Below are 25,084 nucleotides of genomic sequence, written 5' to 3' on the forward strand. Positions count from 1 at the left end.
TGATCCATCGAGATTTTTAATTCAACAAATCCGTCAGGCCCCAAGCCCCACGGTGGTCTTGGAAGAGGTCGCTCCACTGGAGGCCTGGGCTGGGCCGGCCCCCGGGCCCTGAGGAACGTCCGGGCTCCCCCCCCAGTCCGGTCCCGGACCCCCTGAGTTTTCAATAAATACAGTGCAAAGGACGGGGGTGGGGCCGGTGGTGTCTCTCGCCATCCAGAGGGGGCCAAAGTGCTGCCCGCGGAGGGCGCTGGGCAGAGGACACCTGTCACGCCAAGACCTCCCAGAGCACTTGCTGCAGGGAGCGGCCCGGGCAGAGCGAATGCCTCCACCTCCCCCCACCCCACTTTGTGGGCTGGCCAAAGGTCAGTGGGTCCCCTCCAGTCCACTCTCAGGCACACACGTACAGACACCCGCACAGACAAACACACACGACCCCAGCACTTCACCGCAATACCCTCAGACCCTTGAGAGGTTCCCACAGACTCACCACAAACAAACAAACCTAGCCACTCTCCCCTCCTCAAACCCAAACACACAGATACATGGTGAGCACTGGGTTGGGCGTGCACATGCACACGCGCACACACACACAAACACAAAATCATCTAGCCCCCGCCCCCGCCGCTTGCCTTTCACCTCCTCCCACCCCACCATTAACAAATGCCAGGCGGGCAAGCAGACAGGCAGACCACTCTTGGGGCAACCGACCGGCACCCCCTTCCCTCCAGGGCTCTCGTCTGGGCCGACTGGGATGTGCGGGTGCTCGTCCGGATCCCACATCCCAGTCCAGGTGCCAGCCCACTGAGGGGCTAAAAATGTCCGGCGCCATTGACTTCGGTTCTGCGGGCGGGCCAGGGTGATGGGGGCGGGGGTGGGGATAAGGGCACCGTCCCCTGCTCCGCCATGGCCAGAGCCAGGAGGGCACAGAGAGAGCCGGGGGCCGGGTCTCCTCGGTACCCGCTTCGACGCTACAAGGGCGAGGTGGTTCCGTTGTTAAAGCATTCACTTGTACCGTTGATCGCGGCCCACTCCGGAAACGAGCCCAGGTCGAAGATGGGGTAGGCCCAGCTATTGATGGCCAGTGAGATTACCAGCACTCCGAGGATGTTCAACAGGAAGCCTGCCCTGGCCTAGGCAGAGAGAGAGAAAAGCAAAGGTGAGGTTTGGGGGGAACGGCCTTAGGGGCCAACTCCTCTATCTCAGGATGTGTAACTGCCCCAACGCTCCCCAGTTTCAGTCGGGGAAGTAAATGTCACCCCAACCCACAGCCCGTCTTGAGAGTCAGGAAGTCTCTATTAAGTATCACCCGTATCCCCGCAGCAGCACTGACGAACCCTTCCTTCTTCTTCTAACTCCAGGGGAGAAGAACAGCCGATCCCTCCTATAATAGCCTTTCCCAGACGGGAAGACGGTTATTAAGGTGTCCCTCAACCTTCTCTTCTCCAGGCTAAACGGCCCCGAATCCTTTGACCTTTTCATATGGGTCATATTTTCCAACCCTTTAATCATGGCCTCTGAAGTCTGTCCAAGTTGTCCCTGGATTTGACTGGATTTGACCGGATCCGGGACTCAACTGAAGGCCGGATTTGAGCTCCAGGCTCCCCGCCATGTGTCAGCTTCCCTGGCAGGGTTCACCCCGGGGTGACATTGGCTCCTCTACCCCCACCGTGACCCTCCCCGCTCCCCGGAAGCCCCGGGGGCCTGAAACTTTCCCCAGAGCCCTGGGGCAGGGAGGAGTGGCGAGGGAGAGGGAAGGCAAGGCGGGCCAGGGTCTGCTCACCATGTCGGACACCTTGAGCTGCCCAAAGGAGAAGACGATGGCGTTGGGTGGCGTGGCCACGGGCAGCATGAAGGCCAGGGAGGCGGAGAGCGTGCAGGGCAGCATGACGTAGAGCGGATTGAGACAGATGGCTTGGGACTGCAGATCAGAGGAGGAAGAGGTGAGCGGAGCAGGGAAGGCAAAAAATAGCGGGCAGGGCAACTTCGGGGGGCTCTCCCCTCCTCCTCCATGGTAGACCCCTGCAACCCCTGCAGCACCTAGGCCGGCCCAGCTGAGTCAGACGGTGGTCCCAGACGCACCACATGATCCTGGGAGAGCCCCCGGCCGCCGCTCGGCCTCCACTCCCTCCCTCTGAAGTCGACTGACTGCGGTGACCTGACCCCTGGACTGCCGGCTGGGCAAGGCAGACCATAAACGGGTGCTCAAAGGCCCGACGGATGCCACAGGGCAACGGGGTCAGGGCTGCCGTCAAGGGGTGGAGGAAGCCGGTTGAGAAATCTGGTCGAGAAATCTGGTCTGACTGCTTTGAGCTGGGGGGCGGCAGGGGAGGAGGGGGCCGGGATCAGCGAGGCCAGCTCCGCCGTGCGCACTTTCTCCCCGTGAACTGACCCGGCCAGGCGGGTGAGCGACAGAATGGGGAGGCTGGCATTCTGAGGCCTGCAGCCATCCAGCTGCACCAGGCCCTAGGGCACAGCTGGTCAGCTGGTCCAATATACAGAAATGTCCGTTTTTCCTGACCACGCACATCCCCTATCACCAGGGACAGCGATGAGATGGGTATCACCAACTCAAACAGACCTGATTACCCTGTATCTACCCCAGCGCTTAGGACAGTGCTCGGCACATAGTAAGCGCTTAACAAATACCAACATTATTATTATTATTATTATTATGGTATTTAAGTACTTACTGTGTGCCAGGCACTGTTCTAAGTGCTGGGGTGGTTAGAAGCAAATTGGGGTGGACACAGTCCCTCTTTCACTTTGGGCTCACAGTCCCAATCCCCATTTTACAGTGAAGTACCTGAGGCACAGAGAAGTGATTTGCCCAAGGTCACGCAGCAGCAGTGTGGCTTAGTTGATAGAGTACAGGCCTGGGAGTCAGAAGAACCTGGGAGCTAATCTTGGCCCTGCCACATGTCTGCTGTATCACCTTGGGCAAATCACTTCACTTCTCTGGGCATCAATAACCTCATCTGTAAAATGGGGTACGGGGTCCCGTGCAGGACTGTGTCCAACCTGCTTAACTTGAATTGACCCCAGAGCTTAGAACGGTGCTTGGCACATAGTAACCACATACAAGTACCATTATTATTATTATTACACACGAGGGGTGGGGGGGTCAGCCCTGAGGGAACTCCCCTGAGGCTCCCTGCCCTCCTCAGAGGGGCCGGGGCCATGGGCTGACCTGGCTGCTTGGCCACTTCTCTGGACCAAGACAAGTCCTTAGAAGGGCCAAGGGCCTCAGTTTCTCCTGCCACAGAAACCCAGGGGAGTCAGCCCAGAGGGGAATGACAAGGTCAGAAACAGCCAGAAACAGCACAGGCCTGGAAGTTGGGGGACTTGGGTTCAAATCCCAGACTTGCCACGGGCCTGCTGCATGACCATGGACAAGTCACCTATCTTGTTTTTGTCTCAGATTTCCGCATGTGTAAAATTAATACCTGTTCTTCCCGTCCCCTTAGACGGTGAACCCCATCGACCCCACTTAGTACAGTGCCTGGCACTTAGTAAACATTTAACAAATACCATCATTATCATTATCATTATTAGAAGCCATCAGAGGAACTTGGGGGAGCCCGGAGAGGGCGGACAAGTCTTGGTGGGATGGAGGCGGGGCGGGGGCGCTTACCAAGGAGGCCAGGATGGGGAGGAAGAGAGTGGTGGTGGCCACGTTACTGGTGCACTCGGTGAAGGTGGCCACGAGGAGACACAGGATCAGGGCGATGGCCGGTGGGGGGATATTCTGCAGGGGTGTCAGCTTGTATCCCAGCCAGGACGACAGGCCAGATACCTGTATGTGTAAGATGCATGGGGGCGGGGCGGGGGGGAATATAGGGAGGGTCAGCACTCCCGCTTCCAGACTCAGGGGTCCGGGGACAGGTCATGCGGCCCTGGAGTCTTCCCCAGGCAGGGGCAGGGCCTGGGCAAGGGGCAGAGCCGGGGCTGTGCCCGGGCGACTTACCCAGCCTGTAATAGAACCCTTGAATTGCGTGGCTGGAATGCCTGCCTAGATCCGCAGGGGCCGTTACAGGGCCCGGGGTGCTGGACGCCCCTGAATGCATGAGGAGCCTCCCTAAAAGAATCGTTTCTGTCCCGGAGAGTCCAGCAAGCTTCCCACCCTGAGAAGCACAGCGTGGCCTAGAGGAACAATCCCGGGCCTGGGAATCAGAGGACCCGGGTTCACCGGGTTCACTGGGTTCCCGGCTCCACCGCTTGCCTGCTCTATGGGTAGATTGCTTAACTTCTCCGGGTCTGAGTTTCCTCATCTGTAAAATGGGGATTAAAAGCCTGTTTTTCCTCCTATTCAGACTGTGAGACCTGTGTGGGAAAGCCGCTGCGTCTGACCTGATTAGCTTGTATCTTCTCCAGGACTTAGGACAGTGCTCGATACAGAGCTTAATATACACAATAACAGTTAATTGTCATCATCTGATCTAGGGAAGACTGCCTCTGGGTGTGAATCTAGCATCCCCTGGTAGCTGTGGGGAATACAACGTGGAAACTGAGGCAGGCCTGTGAGCCTTCCAGCAATGTGGGCCCTTAGCCTGGAAGAGACCTTGAGAGGTCACGAAGTCCATCCCCCTGCCTTCAGACCACCTCGGGCAGCTGACCGTCTGCCTCTTCCTTTCAAATTCCCTGTCGAAATGGAAACCCGCTCCTTCTCCCCCCATCCGGGTTCCTCCGGCTCCAGGCCGAGGCTCTGCCCACGCAGGGCCACCTGTGGGGCTACTCACCTCGCTGCCCTTGGCCAAGGCGAAGCCCCCGCCCAGCAGAAACACGATGTTCCAGGGCATCTTTTCGTTCACCGTCTTCCAGTTGAGCAGCGCTTGGGGACCCCGGGTTTTCTCCTGGCTTCCTGGTCACCGAGAAGAGAAGTGAAGCTCCCCTCCCGGGCCCCCCCACCTCTCTCTCAGGCAGGACTTCTGACCCTTTGGGAGCCAACTTGGGTAAAGCACTGCAGTTCCCTGCCTCCCCCCTCTCGAACGACCAGTGGGAGGGGACCACGGTAGCTAAGGAAGGAGAACAGAAACCAGCCTTCCAGGACCAGTGCCCCCGTGCCAGGAAAGAAAATCAGGAGGCTCAACGTGTAGGGCTGTTGGTCTGGGTCCCACTAAAGATCCACCCAACTAGTCAGGGAAGCAAGCTCGGAGAAGCAGCATGGCCTAATGGAAAGCTCCAGGGCTGGGAGGCCGGAGACCCACATTCTCATCCCGGCTCTGCCACCCGTCTGCTGTGTGACCTTGGGCAAGTCATTTATCTTCTCTGGGCCTCAGTTTTCTCATGTGTCAGTTGGGGGATTCAATACCAGTTCTGTGGGATAGGGACTGTGATCTGACTGCATTGTATCTACCACAGTGCTTAGCCCTTAAATGCCACAATCATCATTATTATTAAATTATTATATTATTAGCATTAGAGCAGGCCCAGCCAGCCCTGCTCTCTCGCAGAGTGCTGGGAGGACCAGCAAAGGAGCAAGCTGGCTTTACCTCATCAGGAAGGAAAATCTCATCAGTCTCCCCCCGTAGATTGTAAGCTCTTTGTGTCTTCCATCCCTGTCGTATTGTAGACTCCCAAGTGTTCAGTACAGTGCTCTGCACACGGTAAGCACTTAATAAATACCACTGATCGATGGGCTGAGCTAGAAACAGACCGGGCTGGCAGGGTGGTGACTCCCGGCCCTCCACCCTCCGACCCCAGACAGTCAGCTGCTTACCCTCCTGTTGCCCCCTCTGGGTCCGACTACTCAGACAGCCCGGGATCTCTGATGGCACGATGAACAGGATGATGCCGATGAAGATGGCCACGGTGGCATCAGTGGCCATGCTGCAGGGGAAGGGCGGGGTGGAGGGGGGGGATTCAACCCAGGGGTCGTTGGGGAGGGGAGGCGGCACCGTGCACTGGCTCAGTTCTGGAACTGCTGGGAGTAGAGACTTGGGGAGCCCCAAGGGAGTGGGGCGCGAGCAGGGATCTGGTCGGGATCTGCGCCTCGCTGTTGACTCCTTGCTCACTTACACCTTCCTTCCTGCCTGGAACTCCCTCTCCCTTTGTATCCAGTGCTCTCTACCTTCATGGCCAAAATCACGTGTCCTCCAAAACCCTTCCCTGCCTAAATTCTCATTCCTCATTCCACAACCCCCCACCCACCTCCTCCCACCCCCAACTCCCCTCACACCCCCATCTGCTCCAAATAACTGCATAATCTATGCACACATGTCTGTGGGCTAAGCATTTTCACACTCACCCCATCTCCACCCCTGCAGTGCCTATGTAACTCTCTACTCTGCCGCTTCCCCTAACTGTCTCCCCCATTAGACTGTAAACTCCTTGAGGTCCGTGATTGTTTCTACTAATTCTAGCGAACTCTCTCGAGCACCTAGAACAGTGCTCTGCATACGGCAAGCGCTCAATAAATACCATGGATTGATTGATGGTGGGGTAGCCCCCAGGACAAGAATCAGATGATTTAGGAAAGCGGCACGGCCTAGTGGAAAAAACACAAGCCTGGGAATCCCGAGACTTGGATTCTAATCCTAGCTCTGCCGCTTGCTTGCTGCACGAGCGAGGGCAAGTCTCTTCACTTCTCTTTGCCTCGTGTTCCTCCTCTGTAAAATGGGGCTTGAGTACCTGTCCTCCCTCTCCCTTAAAGTGTAAGCCCCATGTGGGATAGGGACCGAATCTGATCTGCCGATACCGTTATCTACCGTAGTGTTTACGACAGTGCTCGGCACGTGGTAAGTGCTTAACCAATACCAGTTATTATTATAATTACTCAGGAAACAATCCGGAAGAATCTTGGAACATGGGAAGCCAGCTCCCATTATTTGTCCAACCCTCTGCCTCAAGGAAAAATAGTCTTTCTGTATTGAAAGGCCCTCCAATCCAATCCCTCTCCCGCCTGCCCACCGAGCAGGATGAATTACTGCTTTCAGATACCTCTCCCAGGGTCTCTCAGATAGAAAGTTCTTCCTAATGTCTAACCTCAATCCCCGCCGCTCCTGCTGTCCCTGCTCCTATCTACTTGTCCGGAAATGGAGGCGAGCTGTGTCTGACCCCTGCCCCAGCTCCCGGGTCAGCCCTGCCCCTGTGTCCCCAATGAGTCCCCGGGTGGGAGGGCCGGGGGGAGGGGGGACCAGCCTCTCACCTCTCCCCTATCTCATTGGGGAAGGCCACGGTGCCCCAGCCGGGAATGAAGCCGGGCTCGCGGGTGAACCACAGCAGCACCAGCAGGACGAAGATGACGGTGACGGCCACCTCAGCGAAGGTCATGGGGCCCAGCGACCTCTGCTCCTCCCTGATGACACGGAAGGCGGCCTGCTCCCTCTCCTGCTCTCTGCCGCCGCAGCTGAAATTCTTCCGGAAACTGCGGGGGAAAGGTGGAAAACCGCCGCCTTGGTGGAGAGGCCTCCCTCCCTGGCCCGCACTCCAGCACCGGGTTTGTCTCTGGGGACCGGGAGCCGGGAGGGGTCCAGTGTGGGATGGGCAGTCTGCTGGTGGACCCGGGGAATGGCCGGTCCCTCCTGGTTCAGGTTGGAGCCCCCCACCCCAGAGGTCCAGAGGTTGGGGGTGTCCAGGTCTTCCCACCCCGAGGTCAGTCCTGCCCACTGGGGACTCAAGTTGGCATCCTCCCCCGCTAGACTGTAGGCTCTGAGAGCAGGGGTGGTGTCTACCTGCTCTGCTGTACTCAAGCACTCAGCACAGAGTAAGCATTCAATCTACCGATCAGTCAATCAGTGGAATTTATCGAGCACTTAGTAAGGGCAGAGTGCTGTATTACGTGCTTGGGAAGGCATTCTTTCATTCGATCGTATTTATTGAGCTCTTACTTTGTGCAAAGCACCGTACTAAGTGCCTGGGAGGTCCCAATATAACAATAAACCGACGTATCCCCTGACCACGATAAGCTTCCTGTCTAGAGGGTTTGGGAGTCAGAGGTCATGGGTTCTAATCCCGGCTCCGCCACTTATCAGCTGTATGACCTTGGGCAAGTTGCTTAACTTCTCTGTGCCTCAGTTACCTCATCTGTAAAATGGGGATGAAGACTGTGAACCCCACGTGGGACAACCTAATTAGCTGGTATCTACCCCAGCGCTTAGAACAGTGCTTGGCGCATAGCGCTTGGCTTAACGAATGCCAACACCATTATTATTGTTATTAGAGGGGGAGGCAGGCGTTAATATTAATATATAAATTACAGATATGTGCAACAACGATAACGGAAGAACCATCAGAAAGGTTGCGGATTATGGCAGAGGACAGGACGTTCTGGAGGAAGTATATCCGTGGAGTCGATATAGATGGAAAACGACTCGATGGCACTTGATAATAACAAGTGCTGTGGTGCTGGGAGTGGGGACTGTATGTGGGAGTTATATAAAAGTACAAAACAATGGACTTGGTAGACTTGATCCCTGCCCTCAGGGAACTTACAACCTAGTAGCCTAATGAATACTAGTGATGGGAGGTGGGTAGATGACCAGCCAACTCAAAACAGACTGCCCCCTGCCCCTGCCCTGGGCTCTCGGCTCCAAACCCAGCCAGTCTCCTCCTGCCTCAGACAGGCCCCCCCCCCCCGTGCCTGGGCTAAACTCCAGGGGCCACAGTGTGTGTGTTTTGGGGGGAAAGGTGAGGGAAGAGAGGGTGTGGAAGCTTACTTGAATCCCAGAAAGAGGATCTGAAGCCAGATCCAGGCGACCAGGAGTAGGATGATCATGGTGGGGAAGGCAAAGATGAACCAGGAGGCAAAGTTCACCACACTGGGGTTGTCTGGAAAGAGCCTGTGGAGGCGAGTACAGTGTCACTGAACCTCAATAAAACACATCCTATTTGCTCTCTCACAAAAATGGCACCCGGATCTGGAGACTGGATTTTCCAAGGGAGAAAGAATTTGCCATCCTGCTTTGATCCTCTGCCCTGAGGCTTCCCTTCACTTGCAAATGGGTGGCTCATCCTCTCCAGTTGTTCTCCGGAGATTGCAATGAACAGTAGCTAAGCTCTCTGAGGGATTCACCTCCCAGATCCCCATAAACATGGATTTGGTTCCCGACCCTTGGAACTCAAAGACAGAGGCTGGGCTTTTTTAAAAAATGGGAAAAAAACCCAAATGAAAGCATCCGGTGCCTGTGTCCAGTCCAGACAGGGGACTGACCAGTTGAAAATGGGAAAAATGGCACGGAAAGGCAATAAGGGATGCAGACCCCCTAAGTTATGGGAAATTTGAGCACGCCACCATCTTTAGCAGGCAGCCAAAAATTAATGAGGCCAAAATAGATTGGATGTCCAAATCGCCACCCACACCATGCCCTCCCAACACAGCCCCTGGTGCCTGCCAGTCTGCCGTGGCAGGGTTGGACACCTGACAGGCCCGAGCTGTCTCTTCCTTGCGCGTCTTAGTCCTAGGACATTATATTGTCCAGTGGGCTCCTGAAAGTGAAGTGGGGGGACGTGACCAGGGACCCCCACTGGGAGCTACGGGGGAGGTGGCTCATACTTACGAGTTAATTTGCCCCTGAAGCACCAGGTTGGGCGTGGTGCCCGTTAGCGTGGCGATGCCCCCAATGCTGGCGGCGTAGCAGACGCAGAGGCTTATCCCCTGGGAGAAGCGGTGGTGCTCTTTCTCTTTCTGCCGCCGTTGCAAATGCTGTGGTTCCTGCTGCTGGGAACTGGGGTCGACGGGGGCCGGCACGAAGCCATTATCTGGGGAAGAGAGTGGGAGCACATTGTGGGCAGGAAATACGTCTGAATACTGTTGTGCTCTACTCTCCCAAGTCCTCGGAACAGTGCTCGCCCTCAGTGAGCAATCATTAAATACGATGGACTGACTGCCTGACCGAGAAGGAGGTCAAGCCAAGTTGAGTCTGAGGAGGCCCGCGGCCCCTCACCAACTCCTGCCCAGTTTCCTGAGTCTGAAAGCCGAAAGAGCCCTGAAAGACGAGGTGGGGAGGACAGCAGCCACTGGGGGAGGCCTGAGTCCTCGCTGGCCGCCACCTTGGCTGGCCTGAGGACTTCTCTGCTCTCTGGGGAGGCGGCGTGGCCTAGTGGCAAGAACCCGGCCCTGGCTGGGCGTCAGAAGGCTGGGGTTCTGATTGCAGATCAGCCGCTTGCCTACTGTGAGACCTTGTGCCAGTCACTTCTCTGGGCTTCAGTTTCCTCATCTGTCAAATACCTGTTCTCCCTCCTACTGAGACTGTGAGCCCCAGGTGAGACCGGGACTGTGTCCACCCTGATTGCCTGGCCTCTAACCCAGTGCTTAATACAGCACCTGGTATGTAGTAAGTGCTTAACAGGCACCATGATTATTAATAGTTATGGATCCTAGGTCTCTCCCTCGCGGGAGGTTCTCTCTCCTGAGGCCTGGCCTGTTTCTGCTGATTCCTGTTGGCCTGCCGCCCATCTAGGTTCATCCCGGCCCCTCTGCCATCTGCCCCGACTTCCTCTTTTCGGGCCCCAGTTCCCCCAGACCACTGTCCCCCTGCTCGCACCCGTCCCAGGTCGTGCTGCCCACGCTGACCCCAACTTTGACTCCGGCCTCTGCTCCCTCCATCGCCACCCTCTCTGGCACGGGACAACCTGGTAAGTGCTCGTCAGGACCGGGACGCCCCAGAGAGACGGCTGGCCATTTTCCTGGCGAGCTGGCGGAGAGCTTGCTTTTTTATAAATGTCATTTGTGAAACGCTTGCTGTTCGTCAAACGCTGTTCTAAGCGCCACCCTGGAGACACCCTGGGGGGCTGAATTGGGTAGAATCCCGGGCATCGGTGCCCTCATTCTAATCCTCATCACCTTGCACGGGGGCTTCTTTCTCCGGCGTGCGTTCTACAGGCTCCTGGAGCTCGAAAGAGTGGTTGACGGTTCCCTCTTCGGCCTCCCCGCTGTTGGAATTATAGAGCTGCTCCAGCACCGCATGGGCGATGGGCACCATCATGGCCGTGGTGGCCGTGTTGCTGATCCACATGGACAGGAAGGCCGTGACGATCATGAAACCCAGGATCAGCCTGCAGGATGGACGAGGAGCGATCAGCGGGGGGCAGCGGGGGGCGGCCGGTGGCCCCGGCTTCATCTTGACGTCTTCCCGCCCCGCCCCGGCCCGCCTCCCACCGCCCCCGGTCTCGGCCCGCCGCCTACACTCACAGGGCGGGGCGCACCCCGATGATGAGCAGGACCTGCAGGGCGATGCGCTTATGGAGGTTCCAGTGCTCCACGGCCGTGGCCACCAGCAGCCCTCCAATGAAGAGCATGTTGGTGTCCTTCAGGTACTCCATGCACACCTGCGGGACCGGGACAGGTCGGAGAGGTGGGTCAGAGGACAGCGCCCCCGAACCCCGAGCCAGACCTGCTCCCCGAGGTCCCCTGGCTCCAGACCTCAGCCTCATCCGCCTTCTAGGATTCTGGACCCATGATGGCCCCAGGAAGCCGAGAATCCAGCTATCCCTCTGTCTTCTAGCAAAAATGGAGTACTTTTGAACCGTAAGGTCGCGGGCAAGCGAAGGACAGGGATTGTGCCCGATCTCCTTAGCTTGTGTCTATCCCAGCCCTTAGCACAGAGGTGGGCACATAGGAGGAATTGGTACCATCATTATGATGACGGTGGTGATTTTATGTCACGGTCTTGGTTTCAGCCCCTCACTCATTGACCCTGAAGGATTAACGGAGCGGGGAAGCAGGGTGATTTTTCTCCTTGGATCCTCCCTGGGGAAGGAAAGGGGTGGCTGGCATGGCTTCCAGGATGGCAGAGGAGCTGTGAGGCTGAACAGGGAGTGAGCAGCCCTTTCCAGGAACAGAAGGGCAGGGGGATGGAGCTGACTTCACCCTCATGGAGAGGCACCGGGGCCTCAATCCCCAGGGTCCCGCCAGCCCTCCCCCGACAACATCGTTGCTGCCCGGGGCCCCAAGGTGGCACCAGGTGGCCAGCGGGCCACTCACCTCTTCGGAGTCCATGATGCCCATGAGAGGGAAGAGGATCACGGGGAGCAGGGCGGTGACGGCCAGAGGCAGGGCCTCCGTGCACCAGAACAAGGCCATGATGATGATGACGTAGGCACATCGGGCTTCCTGCAATGGGGAGAGTGTGGTCAGAATAATAATAATAATGATGATATTTGTGAAGCACTTACTAAGCACCAGGCACTGTTCTAAGCGCTGGGGTAGATACAAGGTAGTCGGGATGTCCCAGCTGGGGCTCACAGTCTTAATCCCCATTGTCCAGACGAGGCCCAGAGAATTCATTCAATAGTATTTATTGAGCGCTTACTATGTGCAGAGCACTGTACTAAGCGCTTGGGATGAACAAGTCGGCAACAGATAGAGACAGTCCCTGCCGTTTGACGGGCTTACAGTCTAATCGGGGGAGACGGACGGACAAGAACAATGGCACTAAACAGCGTCAAGGGGAAGAACATCTCATAAAAACAATGGCAACTAAATAGAATCAAGGCGATGTACAATTCATTAACAAAATAAATAGGGTAACGAAAATATATACAGTTGAGCGGACGGGTACAGTGCTGTGGGGATGGGAAGGGAGAGGTGGAGGAGCAGAGGGAAAAGGGGAAAATGAGGCTTTAGCTGCGGAGAGGTAAAGGGGGGATGGCAGAGGGAGTAGAGGGGGAAGAGGAGCTCAGTCTGGGAACGCCTCTTGGAGAGAAGTGAAGTGACTTGCCCACGCTCATATAGCAGACAAGTGGAGGGGCCGGGATTAGACTCCCAGGCCCGTGCTCTATCCACCGCGCCATGCTGCTTCTCTAACCCCAGCCTCCGTCTGTCCTGTCCGGCCACCTGTCCACCCCCCAGTCTCATCCAAGAGGCTTCTCCCAAGGGCCTGGGGAAGAGGATCCAGTTGCCAGGGAATCAATTAATTAAGCAGTTCACTAAGCACTTGAGAGTTTGGGATGCATTCCCAGCCCACAAGGAGCTCTCAAGACTAGAAAAGGAACTTCCAGCCTAGAAGAATTCATTCATTCATTCAATTCATTCAATTGTATTTATTGAGCGCTTACTGTGTGCACAGCACTGTACTAAGCGCTCGGAAAGTACAATTTGGCAACAAATAGAGACAGTGGCTACCCAACAACGGGCTCACAGTCTAGAAGCGGGGAGACAGTCAAAGAATGGATTGGTATCCGTGGCCAAACCAAAAAGGAGGGCACTTCTGGGGTCTGGAGAGCCCGGGGCAGTGTGAGGAACAGTGCGGTTTAATGGATAGAGCCCGGGATGGACCTGGGAGTAAGAAGGTCATTTGTTCTAATCATGTCTGCTGCGTGACCTTGGGCAAGTCACTTTACATCCCTTTGTCTCCGTTACCTCATCTGTAAAATGGGGATAAGAGTGTGAGTCCAATGTGGGACAGGGACTGTGTCCAACCTGATTAAGTTGTATCTACCCCACTGCTAAGGACAGTTCTTGGCACTTAGTAAGCACTTAACAAGTACCCTAATTACCATTATTATTATGAGGCGCGGGGGGAGGGGGGAGGAGATGGGAGGGGCAAGTTTTAGGAAGAAGAGAACATTTTAGATAAAAGTCATGGCTGGAAAGGGGGGGGGGGGGCAGTGGGGGTTGGCCTAAATGACCTTCCTGCCTTTTGATTCCATGACTGTATGAAAGAAACCCGGGCTGGAGAACACTGGGAAAGTAGGAAGCAGGAGCTGGGTAGGAAAGAGCAGGGGCTGGGAATTTTAAAGGGTCTCAGGGTGCAGAAGCTGAGGGTTATTCAGAGAGAGAGACTTTCAGTCTGGGTGGGAGCGAGTGCAGTGGGCAGCTTGAGTTTGGGGCCTGAGAATCTTCCAGCGACAGAAAAAATCAAAAGTGATTTATTGATTTCATTGATTAACTGATTTACCATCCCTAACCTGCCCCATCCAGAGCTGGAGCTGAGGAGAGAAGGGTCCCCAACACCCAGGGAAGCAGCACGGTCTAATGGAAAGAACCCGGACCTGGGATCCAGAAGACCTGAGTTCTATTCCCGGCTCTGCCCCTTGCCTACTCTGTGACCTTGGGTAAGTCACTTATCTTCTCTATGCCACAGTTTCCTTGACTGCAAAGTGGGGATTCAATACTCGTCCTCCTTCCTATTTAGACCAAGAACCCCATGTGGGACAGGGACTATACCGGCCTGATTAACCTGTATCTACCCCAGTGCTTAGGACAGTGCTTGACACATAGTGAGTGCTTAAAAAATATCATTTAAAAAAAACATAAAAAAACAGGGAGGGTCCTGAGCAGTCAGGACAATTCCAGCAGCCTGGGTGACACAGGAGAGACAGAGGACCACTCTGAAGCCCTGAGCCCGATCCACCCCTGGGCTGCCAACGTCAGCTCCGCCTGCCGAAGAGAAGGGCAGTGACCGGACCCCAGGAGCGAGGAGCCCACGGACGCGCTGGGCCTTTGTTCCCGGTCCGTCCGTGCCGCCGCGCCCGACCGGCGCCATTGTCTGAGGGCGGCTGACATCACTCGGGCCCCCGTGACGCCACTGAGGAGGCCGAGACCTGGGCTGGTGACGCAAGGGGAGTGGGGCCAGCAGGGAGGGGATTCGTCAAGGGGAGAGATTGACCAAACGAGTACTGAGCAAAGTGGTGCCAACGGGCTGTTCCTAATGATAATAATAATAATTAGGGTATTTAAGTGCATATTATATGCCAGGCACTGCTCTAAGCGCTGGAATAGATGCAAGGTAATCAGGTTGGGCACAATCCGTGTCCCACATGAGGGTCACAGTCTTAATCTCCATTTTACAGAGGAGGAACTGAGGCACAGAAGTGACTTGCCCATGATCACACAGCAGACAGGTGGCGGAGCCGAGATTAGAACTCACGACTCCCAGACCCGCACTCTGTCCACTAGGCCGTGCTGCTTCTGTTCCTGGTCCCGCCTCCCACCCCCCCGATCCATCCCGCTCTTGGCTGGGAAGACCCAGCTGCTGGCACAGCAACCGAAAGGAGCTGGTTGAACCTGCTGTCGGACTCTCCCTCCCTCCACCCGTGGCCGTGCCAGGGTCCCGGGTGCCCTCTGAGGCCTGGAGCCCTTGACCTGGAACTGCTCCTCTCCCAACCTCCTCCTTTCCCCGCTTCGCCTTGAGGATGGGGCGCTTCTGCCAACGCGGCAGTTCCGCAGGCTCCCGCCCCCTCGGCGATAGCGCGGTCCCGTTCCCGATTGGCTGAGCCCTCGCCCCCTCCCCGTCCAGCCCGTCCACCGTCCTCTGGACTGCATGCGGGTGGTGGCCCTCCTGGACTCTGGGCTCAGCGCTTCCCTCCCCCAGGCCGCAGCTGTTAATCCTCGGGGGCCCTCCAGGTCCCGCTGCCGTCAGCGGATGGAAACAGGAGCGGGGGGAGGTGCCCCTCGCCGGAGGTGGGTACACGGTGAGCTGTGCTGGTCTCTCCTTCTTTGGCCCCGGATGCCAACCCCCTTCCTCGGGGCAGAGCCAGTGTCCTCCGGGCTTCTGTAGGCTGTAAGTTCCTCGGGGGCTGGGATCGCTGCCTATGGACTCTATCGTCCCTTCCCAAGTGCTAAGTACAGTGCTTTGCAAACAGTAAGGGCACAATAAATACCACTGATTAACTGATTTGGCTCCCCTGCCTCCTCCAGCTCACCAGCCCGCAAGACCCAGGAGATGACCGCAGGGAATGATGGCACCAATCCAAGAGTCTGCCAGAGCTCCTGATCCTTTTTTTATGGCATTCGTTAAGCGCTTACTGTAAGCCAGCCACTGTTCTAAGCGCTGTGGTAGATACAAGCTAATCAGGTTGGACACGGCCCACGGCCCACATGGGCTGAACGTCTTAATCCCCATTTTACAGATGAGGGAGCTGTGGCACAGAGAAGTTAAACGACTTCCTGAGTCACCCAGCAGACAAGTGGCGGAGCTGGGATGAGAACCCAGGTCCTTCTGACTCCCAGGCCTATCTACTAGGCCCCGCTGCCTCCCCGAGCTGAAAACCTGCTTTCATGGCTGAAAACAAGAGCTCGGTCCCCCCCGGAAGATGGTCAGAGAGGCCAGGGGGCCGCCGCTGACAGCACCACCACCTCTGGAGACAGCTAGCTGGGCCAGAGGGTCAGGCTCCAGTGTGGACTTGTCCTAGTTTATTACACCCCTCCCTCAGCTCAATGTTTAACCTCTGCGCATGAGGGCCCAACTCGTGGGAATGTGGCTTTACTTGAAGAGCTAGGGGTCAGGCCTGATAACAGACTGACCAACAGTAAAGGAGCACTGCCCTGAGGAAAGACAGCTCGACCTCGTGATGCCAGCCCGAAGGAGCCCCAGGGCCCTCCCCCTGCCCGTGGCCCCGGTCAGCCCCCCGGCGTTGGACCCCCGGGCCCGCTCTGACCTCCACGTCTTAGAGGCCGCGGACACCTGGGAAAGGAGACTTCACTGGGAACCTGGGGTAGTCCCACCAAAAGACAGGAAAATGGATTCCAGGGAAGCTGCATGGCCTAGGGGATAGAGCACAGGCCTGGGAGTCAGAGGTCGTGGATTCTAATTCTGGCTCTGCCACTTATCGACTGTGTGATCGGGATCGGGGGAAAGTCAGAGAACAGAACCCAAGAGGAGGGGTGACTGAGAGGCTTGACCCTTTCCAAGGATAAGGTGGGCTCTTAGACAGAACCCTGGCGCACCTGATCTCGCTCTTCACCGAGACCAGACTATTAACCATAAGGAAGGGCTATTAGCCATAAAGAAGTTCCCATTCTCAGCGCTCGTCTATAGATATCCAGTCTGTGGAAGGGTCAATCCGTTTATAGATTTTCCACGTCTGTCTGCCCCATCAGAGGGCCAGCTCCTTGTGGGCAGGGAACACGTGTCTTGCTTCTGTGGTGTGTTCCCAGGCTCTTCCCACAGTGTATTGAATCCAGCAGGCGCTCAGTTAATACCCCCCACTGTGAATACCACCACTTCTCACCAGAGAGGGTTGTTTCAGTTTAGACCGTAAACTCACTGCGGGCTGGGAAAACATCTACCAAATCGGGTGTACTGTATTCTCCCAAGCAGTCAGCATTGTTTTGCACCCAGTAAGCACTCAATAAATACCACTGATTGATTAAATCATTGGATGGCCGTCCAAGAAGGGTGCGAGAACTCTTCTGTAACCTTTGAAACCCAGAGCTGTGTCTCCGCTCACTGGGAACCTGGGGTGGTCCCTCCAAAAGACAGGAAAATGGATTCCAGGGAAGCTGCATGGCCTAGGGGATAGAGCACAGGCCTGGGAGTCAGAGGTTGTGGATTCTAATTCTGGCTCCGCCACTTATCAACTGTGTGACTTTGGGCCAGTCACCTAACTTCTCTGTGTCTCAGTTGCCTCATCTGAAAAGGGGGATTAAGACCGTGAGCCCCACATGGAACAACCTGATTACCTTGTATCTACCCCTGTGCCTACAACAGGGCTTGGTACATAGTAAGTGCTTAACAAAAACCATTATTATTATTATTACTGTAGAAGGACCTGGGTTCTAATCCTGGATCAGTCACTTGTCTGCTGAGTGACCTTGGGCAAGTCACTTAACTACTCTGTGCCTCAGTTACCTCATCTGTAAAACGGGGATTAACACTGTGAGCCCCACGAGGGACGTGGACTGTGTCCAACCTGATTAGCGTGTATCTACCTCAGTGCTTAGAAGTACCCAAGATCACATGGCATTTCCTGCCAAACTCACAACCCCCCAGAGCCATCCTGAGACCCAGGAAAAAAGTAGAGACACGCATCTTCTCTGCGGTGCCTTAAAAATCCACAAGGATTTCTTGAAGGTTTTACAAATAAGAACAGGTCTCATCTGGCCCACACCTGTGGACTCCAAACCACTCATAGCTTTTCTACACATCTGTAAGTATCTTATGTATCTTATTACTTTAATATTAATACACTTCTCTATGTCTCCTTCTTCCTCACAATCTGTAAATATTTTTTATGGGACTGTTGAGTGCTTATTAGGTGCCAGGCACCGTACTAAGCACTGGGGTAGACACAGTCCCCGTCTCACATAGGGCTCACAATCTTAATCCCCCTTTTACAGATGAGGTGACAGTTTTAGTGTCTGCCTCCCCCACTAGAACGTAAGTTCCTTGAGGGTAGGGATGCAGTCTAGTAATTCAGTCATACTTTCTCTTTTATGGTATTTGTTAAGCACTTATACTATGCGCGAGGTACCATACTAAGCGCTGGGGTAAATACAAAATAATTGAGTTGGCCACAGTCCAACTTTCCCAAGTCTTTAGTACAGTGGTCTGCCCTCAATCAGTGCTCAGTAAATATTATCATTTGGCCTGGGGAGATGCAGTTCTACCTGAAGGCAGGGGCGTGGACGAAATGATCTCTGATGAGTCACCTCTGCCCCAAGAATACTAATAAAAAACGATCAAACAAACATCTTCGCGGTTTCCGACATAAGCCTCCTCACAGAATGAACGTCAGCTCGGGGTCTCCGCTAATACCAGCCTAATGCGATCTCGAACTCAAGAGTGAGAAAGCAGTGTTTTACCGCCCATCAGGAGGGCTGAGGGGTTATTCTGGTTTACCTCAAATGGCTAAAAACCTCAAATCCAGACCAACCTCTTGTATTAATGTGAGCCACGGAGGCACCAGGGGAAGGGAGAGAACAGAGCTTGGAAACCTTCTCTGTCTCGATCAAATTCTGTGTGGGGATTACGTGATCATAACATAGCGTGGTCAACCTAATTAAAAAGCTAGACAATTTAGCAATCGATATGAATTACAGAAAATCCAAGTGTGTCCACGGATCGGGGAACCTGGCTGCAAATCGCCTGGCTTTTCTTTGGATGACAGTTGGGGGAAAATAAATTACACTCCTCTTTATACTCTCGTTTTCCTTATTTTTTATTTATTTTACTGTGTCTCCTCCACTAGATTTTAAGCTTGAGGTCGGATATCTATCAACGCTATTGTTTTGAACTCTCCCAAGCTTTTAGTACAGTTTTCCGCACAATAAGTACTCAGTAAATAGCAATGATGGATTGATCCAGGGCAAGTAGACAAATTAGAACCCAAGAAGCTTATTCTACTCTCTAGACTGTACACTCCTTGTGGACAGATAGGGAGCGTGTCTGCCAACTCTGTTATATTGTACCCTCCCCAGCCCGGCGCTCTGCACACAGTAAGCGCTCGATAAATATGATTTGATTGATCGCTCCTACCTTGTTGCCAAGGCAAACAAGACTGTAGTCAAGGGAAAGATGAAGAGTGCATCCTCTTGCCTGACGGAAACTAGATGGCTAAAAACTGGCGAGGTTCCTCCGATTAGGGAAGAGGGGAATGGAGATAACACACTGGATGGGGGTTGGAGCGCTTTCCAGGTCTGCCCTTAATTTACTTTGGGCCAATCCCTCATGCCTGTCTCCCTGACACCTGATGTCTTGAGGTCTAACTTCGCTTTCCCCCATCTAGTCCGAGAAGAGGCTAAGCTCTCCTTCCGGGCAGGGGTTGAGTGGGATGATAGTCTGTGGGGAGAGTTAGAGACTCCAGGAAGAAAAGTGGGAGATATCCAAGGGGGAAATGTTAGTCTAATGCTTTTGCCCACCTGCCATACTTCGTAGGCTCCTGGAGACTAGGATTAGGGCTGCCATGGGGATTTCAAGTGAAGAGGAAATATCGTGTTTACACTACCATACCAGAACCAGTTGCCCGGCATTCTACTGTGAATCAAAAGGGTGTGGGGTTAGGGCCTCTTCCGAGGAGAAGAAAAGGACCAGTCTTGAGCTCTGTGTCCCCACTTTCACCCTGCTGGAGCTGAAAGGATGCGGGAGGTGGGGGGAGAATGGAGATGGCCATGAAAGGCAACAGCAGTGGAGCAAAGTGGAACCGGAGCCCAGCTATGAGAGGGGTGTGAGTGGCAAGAGTGATGAGATCAGCCCATCCTAAAGATTTGGAGCAGTGTGGCCTAGTGGAAGGAGCACATGACTATGGGTGCTAATCCCGGCTCCACCACTTGTTTGCAGTGTGACGTCAGACAAGTCACTGTACCTCTCTGTGCCTCAATTTCCTCATGTGTATAGTGAGGCTTAAATACCTGTTCTCCCTCCCCAAGATTATGAGGACGGGGATGGTGCCTGATCAGATTGCATTCTTTTGATCCCAGTGCTTACCAGAGTGCTTGGCATACAGTAAGGACTCAACAGGCACCGGTTATGCCGCCAGGTGAGTTTTAGCTGGCGGGGACCCCATCAGCCCTCCACAGACTCCATGGTGGCTTGGGGAGGGGGGCAGGGAACCACTGTGACTCCAGGTCAGGCAGCCTCTCTCCTCATGGTATCCTCAGGGTGGTGTTGGGATGTTGCAGAATGATCACCTGTGGGCTTCAGGGGATCCTGGACCATTCTGGGTAGACCCAAGGCAATAATAATAATAATAATGTTGGTATTTGTTAAGCGCTATGTGCAGAGCACTGTTTTAAGCACTGAGGTAGATACAGGGTCATCAGGGTATCTCACGGGAGGCTCACAGTCTTCATCCCCATTTTACAGATGAGGTCGCTGAGGCACAGAGAAGTGAAGTGACTTGCCCACAGCTGACAAGTGGCAGAGCCAGCATTCAAACCCATGATCTCTGACTCCCAAGCCCGGGCTCTTTCCACTGAGCCACGGTGCGGTAAGGTGAGGAGGTCCTGCTTCAGCTCAACTCCGAACAGGGAGTCAACTTGGCCAGCAAGCTCTGGGTGCCAGCAGCCCAGAGTGGGACCCCGAGGCCACCCCAAAACGATGGCAGACTCTCAGTGCTCGGGGGCAGCCTCAAGCTCCCCGGGGCCTAAACTCGGTGCCCTTTTCCCTGTGCCGCATATTTGCCAGGAAGGGGGTTGGGCCAGATGGCATCACCCAAGCGGTCTCCACTGGCAGACCTCCGGATCGTAGCTCCTGGGGCGTCAGGAAGCTCTGGATGGCCAGGACTCTTCCACACCCTGGGCCAGGAGCGTGGATGGGGCACAGATGACCTGATCTTAAGATCCTATGAGTTCCAGCTTGAGACATTTCTCCCTCCCTGAGAAGACCTGGAAGGTTCTAGTTGTTGGCCTGACGACAGTGTGAAAACTGGCCGAGTGAGATAGCATTGATCTTTATCATTATTATCACTATTATTAAAATAATGATAATAGTGATGATAACATTTGTTAAGCATTTACTCTGCAATAGGCACCGTACTAAGTACTGAGTTAGATTCAAGAGCCCAACCAGGGCTCACAGTCTAAGTAGGAGTACAGGTATTGAATTCTTATTTTGCAGGTGAGGAAACTGAGGCCCAGAGAAGTGAAGTGACTTACAGGAAGTAGGGAAGTGAAGATTAGGACCCACGTCCTCTGACTCCCCTTCCCGTGCTCCTCCCGAAGCCGTGATGTTTGTTAACACCGAGAATCGGCGTGGAAAGAGCACACGCCTGGGCATCGTGAGACCTGCTGTATGACGTTGGGTGAGTAAAATGGGGGCAAAATCCTTGTTCTCTCTCTCCCTAAGACTGAGCCCCCGGGGAGGGACCTGGACTGGACTACGTCTAGCCCAGTAATTGGCCTATAGTCAGCACTTAACAAATACCACAATGATGATTACTATTAGCACCTAGAGTTCCCACTTTATGGTCCTCTAAAGCCCAAGCCCCAGACTTCAATGCTCGGGGAGTGTCCCTTATCTCGGAATTGTTCGCTCTAAGTACCCAAAATGGGCCTTCGGGGGAACCCGGGAGGCCTCTATCTGTTGCCGAATTGTACATTCCAAGCGCTTAGGACAGTGCTCCGCACATACTAAGCGCTCAATAAATACGACTGAATGAATGAATGAATACCAGGTGGCCTCCCTCAGTTTTCCCTTGGGTTTAAAAGGAATTCAGTCGTATTTATTGAGCGCTTACTGTGTGCAGAGCACTGTACTAAGAGTTTGGGAGAGTACAGTACAACAATAAACAGACACATTCCCCGCCTGCAGAGACATCTAGCACGGGACGGCGAGACAGGGGTGATAGGGGGTCCACGGTCCGGAGCTCAGCGAGGCCCAGGAATCTTGCTTATCCTGGGCTGCCTCTCCTACTGCCAGGTTGCACGCTATCACCCCAAGCTCAGGGCAGACTTAGTCCCCTGGAACGGGGCCGTTAACCTCCTTAAAGCGACAGGCAGAGTCATCCAGTCTATCTCCGGACCCCAGCGGGGCAGCCACTATGCCAATCTGCCCCCCCCCCACACCCTGCCCTGATACCCAGGGGTTGCCCTCACATAGCTTACTTCTCCAGCAGTCTGGTGAGCTGAGAGCTGTCCTCCCCGTCCGTCGTTATTGACAAGCAATCATTATCCCTAATAATGGTGGTCTTTATTAAGCGCTTCCTTTGAGCCAAGCGCTGGGGTAGACACAAGGCCAGCAGACCAGGCACAGTTTCTGGTCCACATGGGCTCACTTTCCGGAGCAGGAATTTAAAGATTTCACTTAACATCTCTTGCCTCAGTTTCCTCAACTGAAAAGTGGGCATTGAATACTTCTTTTCCGTATTATATAGCTTAGGAAGTCCGAATGGGACAGGGAATGTGTCCAACATGATTAATTTGTATCTACCCCAGATCTTAGAACACTGCTTGGCACATAGTAAGCCTTTAGCAAATACCATCATTATTACCTACAGATGAGGAAAGTGAGATTAAAGAGCAGTGAAGTGACTTGTACCGGGGGGTTGCCCTCACATAGCTTACTTCTCCAGCAGTCTGGTGAGCTGAGAGCTGTCCTCCCCATCCGTCTGCCGTTATTGACAAGCAATCATTATCACTAATAATGGTGGTCTTTATTAAGTGCTTCCTCTGAGCCAAGCGCTGGGATAAACACAGGGCCAGCAGACCAGGCACAGTTTCTGGTCCACATGGGGCTCACTCTGGAGCAGGAATTTAAACATTTCACTTAACATCGCTTGCCTCAGTTTCCTCAACTGAAAAATGGGCATTGAATACTTCTTTTCCATATTACAAAGATTAGGAGGTCCGAGTGGGATGGGGAATGTGTCCAACATGATTAATTTGTATCTACCCCAGATCTTAGAACACTGCTTGACATATAGTAAGCCTTTAGCAAATACCATTATAATAATAATAATAATGTTGGTATTTGTTAAGTGCTTACTATGTGCAAAGCACTGTTCTAAGCGCTGGGGTAGACAGCTCACAGTCTTAATCCCCATTTTACAGATGAGGTAACTGGGCCACAGAGAAGTTAAGTGACTTGCCCACAGTCACACAGCTGACAAGTGGCAGAGCTGGGATTCGAACTCATGACCTCTGACTCCAAAGCCTACAGACGAGGAAAGTGAGATTAAAGAGCAGTGAAGTGACTTGTCCAAGGTCATACAGCAGGCGGGCTGGCGGAGCCAGGATTAGAGAACCCAGGTCTCTTGACTCCCAGCCCTGTAGTTTTCTTTCCACTAAGCCCCTCTGCTTCTTAGTGTTTCCTCAAAAGCAATTAACGGGTGATAAACATCCAATCTCCTTCCCTTTAAGTCTTAACCTTTACTCTTCCGTTCTACTCTGTTAAATTCCTTAGGCACGGGGAATGTGTCTACCCAAAACTGTGTTGTAGTGTTTTTCCCGAAGCGCTTAGTACAATGCTTTGCACACAGCAAACACCTTTGAGATCGACTCAGGTCCCCATCCTACCATTTAGGCTCCCAAGATTAAGGGCGAATTTGGCCCTTCAGGAGGTCATCTCTCTAGGCTGGAGATGGGGGTAACAGGCCCGAACCCCTTCTTTCCCCCACCGCCCCTCACCCACCTGGTCCCCCTCCCTCTGACTCGGCACCTCTCCCAGAGGACCCCACCATCAAGATGATGCCCACCCCCGTCACTCCAGAAATCCGGTTGGGGGAGATCAACCAATCAATGATATTTACTGAGCGCTGACTTCGGGCAGAGCACTGTAGTAAGCGCCTGGGAGAGTACACAACAGAGTGAGTGGCGTGTTCCCTGTCTATGAAGAGTTTACAATCTAGGGGGGGATGGACACGAATATAGATAAGTCATTTATAATATATAATTTAAAGATATGTACACAACTGCTGTGGGGTTGAGGGTTATTAAATATCAGATGCTGCCAAATCGCGGATCCGAGGGCAGAGACGAGGCAGAAGGGAAGCGAGAATAAGAGGGTTTAGTCGAGGATGTGGCTTTTGGAGGGGGCGTGAGTTTAAGGGAGGGTCTTGAGCTTGAAGGGAGGGTCTTGTCCCAAGCCATAAGTCATTTATAATATATAATTTAAAGATAGGTACACAAGTGCTGTGGGGTTGAGGGTTATTAAATATCAGATGCTGCCAAATCGCGGATCCAAGGGCAGAGACGATGCAGAAGGGAAGCAAGAATAAAAAGGTTTAGTGGGGGATGTGGCTTTTGGAGGGGGTGTGAGTTTAAGGGAGGGTCTTGAGCCTTGAAGGGAGGGTCTTGTCCCAAGCCGGGAAAGCAAGAGGAGGCCAGAGATTCCTACCTTGGTGGGCACGACGAGTGGCAAGGGTAATAGGAGAAGTGGCACCAGGATGACGAACAGGTAATTCCAATAGGCAGTGACAGATTTCCAGGCCCCAGCCATGGTCCTGGAGAGAGAGCCGGGGACCCAACAGATCCCGGAGCTGATCTGGGGGAGTATATAAAGGGCGCAAAGTGTTAACCATTGACTCTGGCAATCAGGGTGTTGTTTTTGGCATTACCGAGGTGAGAGTGTACAGAGGAGGAAAGGAGGAGGAGACAGGAAAGAAGGGCAGGTCTCAAAGACTTTGAAAAGAAAAAAAAAAAGCTTTGGGGTTGTCGGTGAGTGGTTTGGGATTAACTCTTTGGACACCCAACAGGTGTTTTTCCCCATCTTTTTTTCCCAGCAGGGCCGGGGAAATAGTGGGTCCCGGAATGAGTTTGGGCATGTGTGATCGGGGGCAAGTCACTTCTCTTCTCTGTGCCTCAGTTACCTCATCTGTAAAATGGGGATTGAGACTATGAGCCCCACGTGGGACAGGGACTGTGTCCAACCTGATTGTCTTGTATCTACCCCACTGCTTAGACTAGTGCTTGGCACATAATAAGCACTTAACAAATACGAAGCAGCGTGGCTCAGTGGAAAGAGCACAGGCTTGGGAGTCAGAGGTCATG

The 25,084-nt window shown here is 54.0% G+C and overlaps 1 protein-coding gene across 1 annotated transcript; it reads right to left on the reverse strand.

Moving 5' to 3' along the window:
- On the reverse strand, positions 1-24,574 carry SLC13A2 (solute carrier family 13 member 2). The gene is made up of 12 exons (XM_029081634.2): positions 24,432-24,574; positions 11,921-12,049; positions 11,129-11,265; positions 10,781-10,992; positions 9,495-9,696; positions 8,655-8,777; positions 7,145-7,363; positions 5,717-5,826; positions 4,737-4,858; positions 3,632-3,793; positions 1,781-1,918; positions 1-1,130 (listed from the first exon to the last, which is right to left on the reverse strand). Exons 1-12 carry the CDS (start codon positions 24,531-24,533, stop codon positions 969-971), a joined length of 1,818 nt encoding a protein of 605 aa, XP_028937467.1. The 5' UTR covers positions 24,534-24,574; the 3' UTR covers positions 1-968.
- Between the last annotated feature and the right edge of the window lie 510 nt (positions 24,575-25,084).

The sequence above is a fragment of the Ornithorhynchus anatinus genome, chromosome 17 (genome assembly GCF_004115215.2).
Source record: "Ornithorhynchus anatinus isolate Pmale09 chromosome 17, mOrnAna1.pri.v4, whole genome shotgun sequence".
In the NCBI taxonomy this organism is placed as follows: domain Eukaryota; kingdom Metazoa; phylum Chordata; class Mammalia; order Monotremata; family Ornithorhynchidae; genus Ornithorhynchus; species Ornithorhynchus anatinus.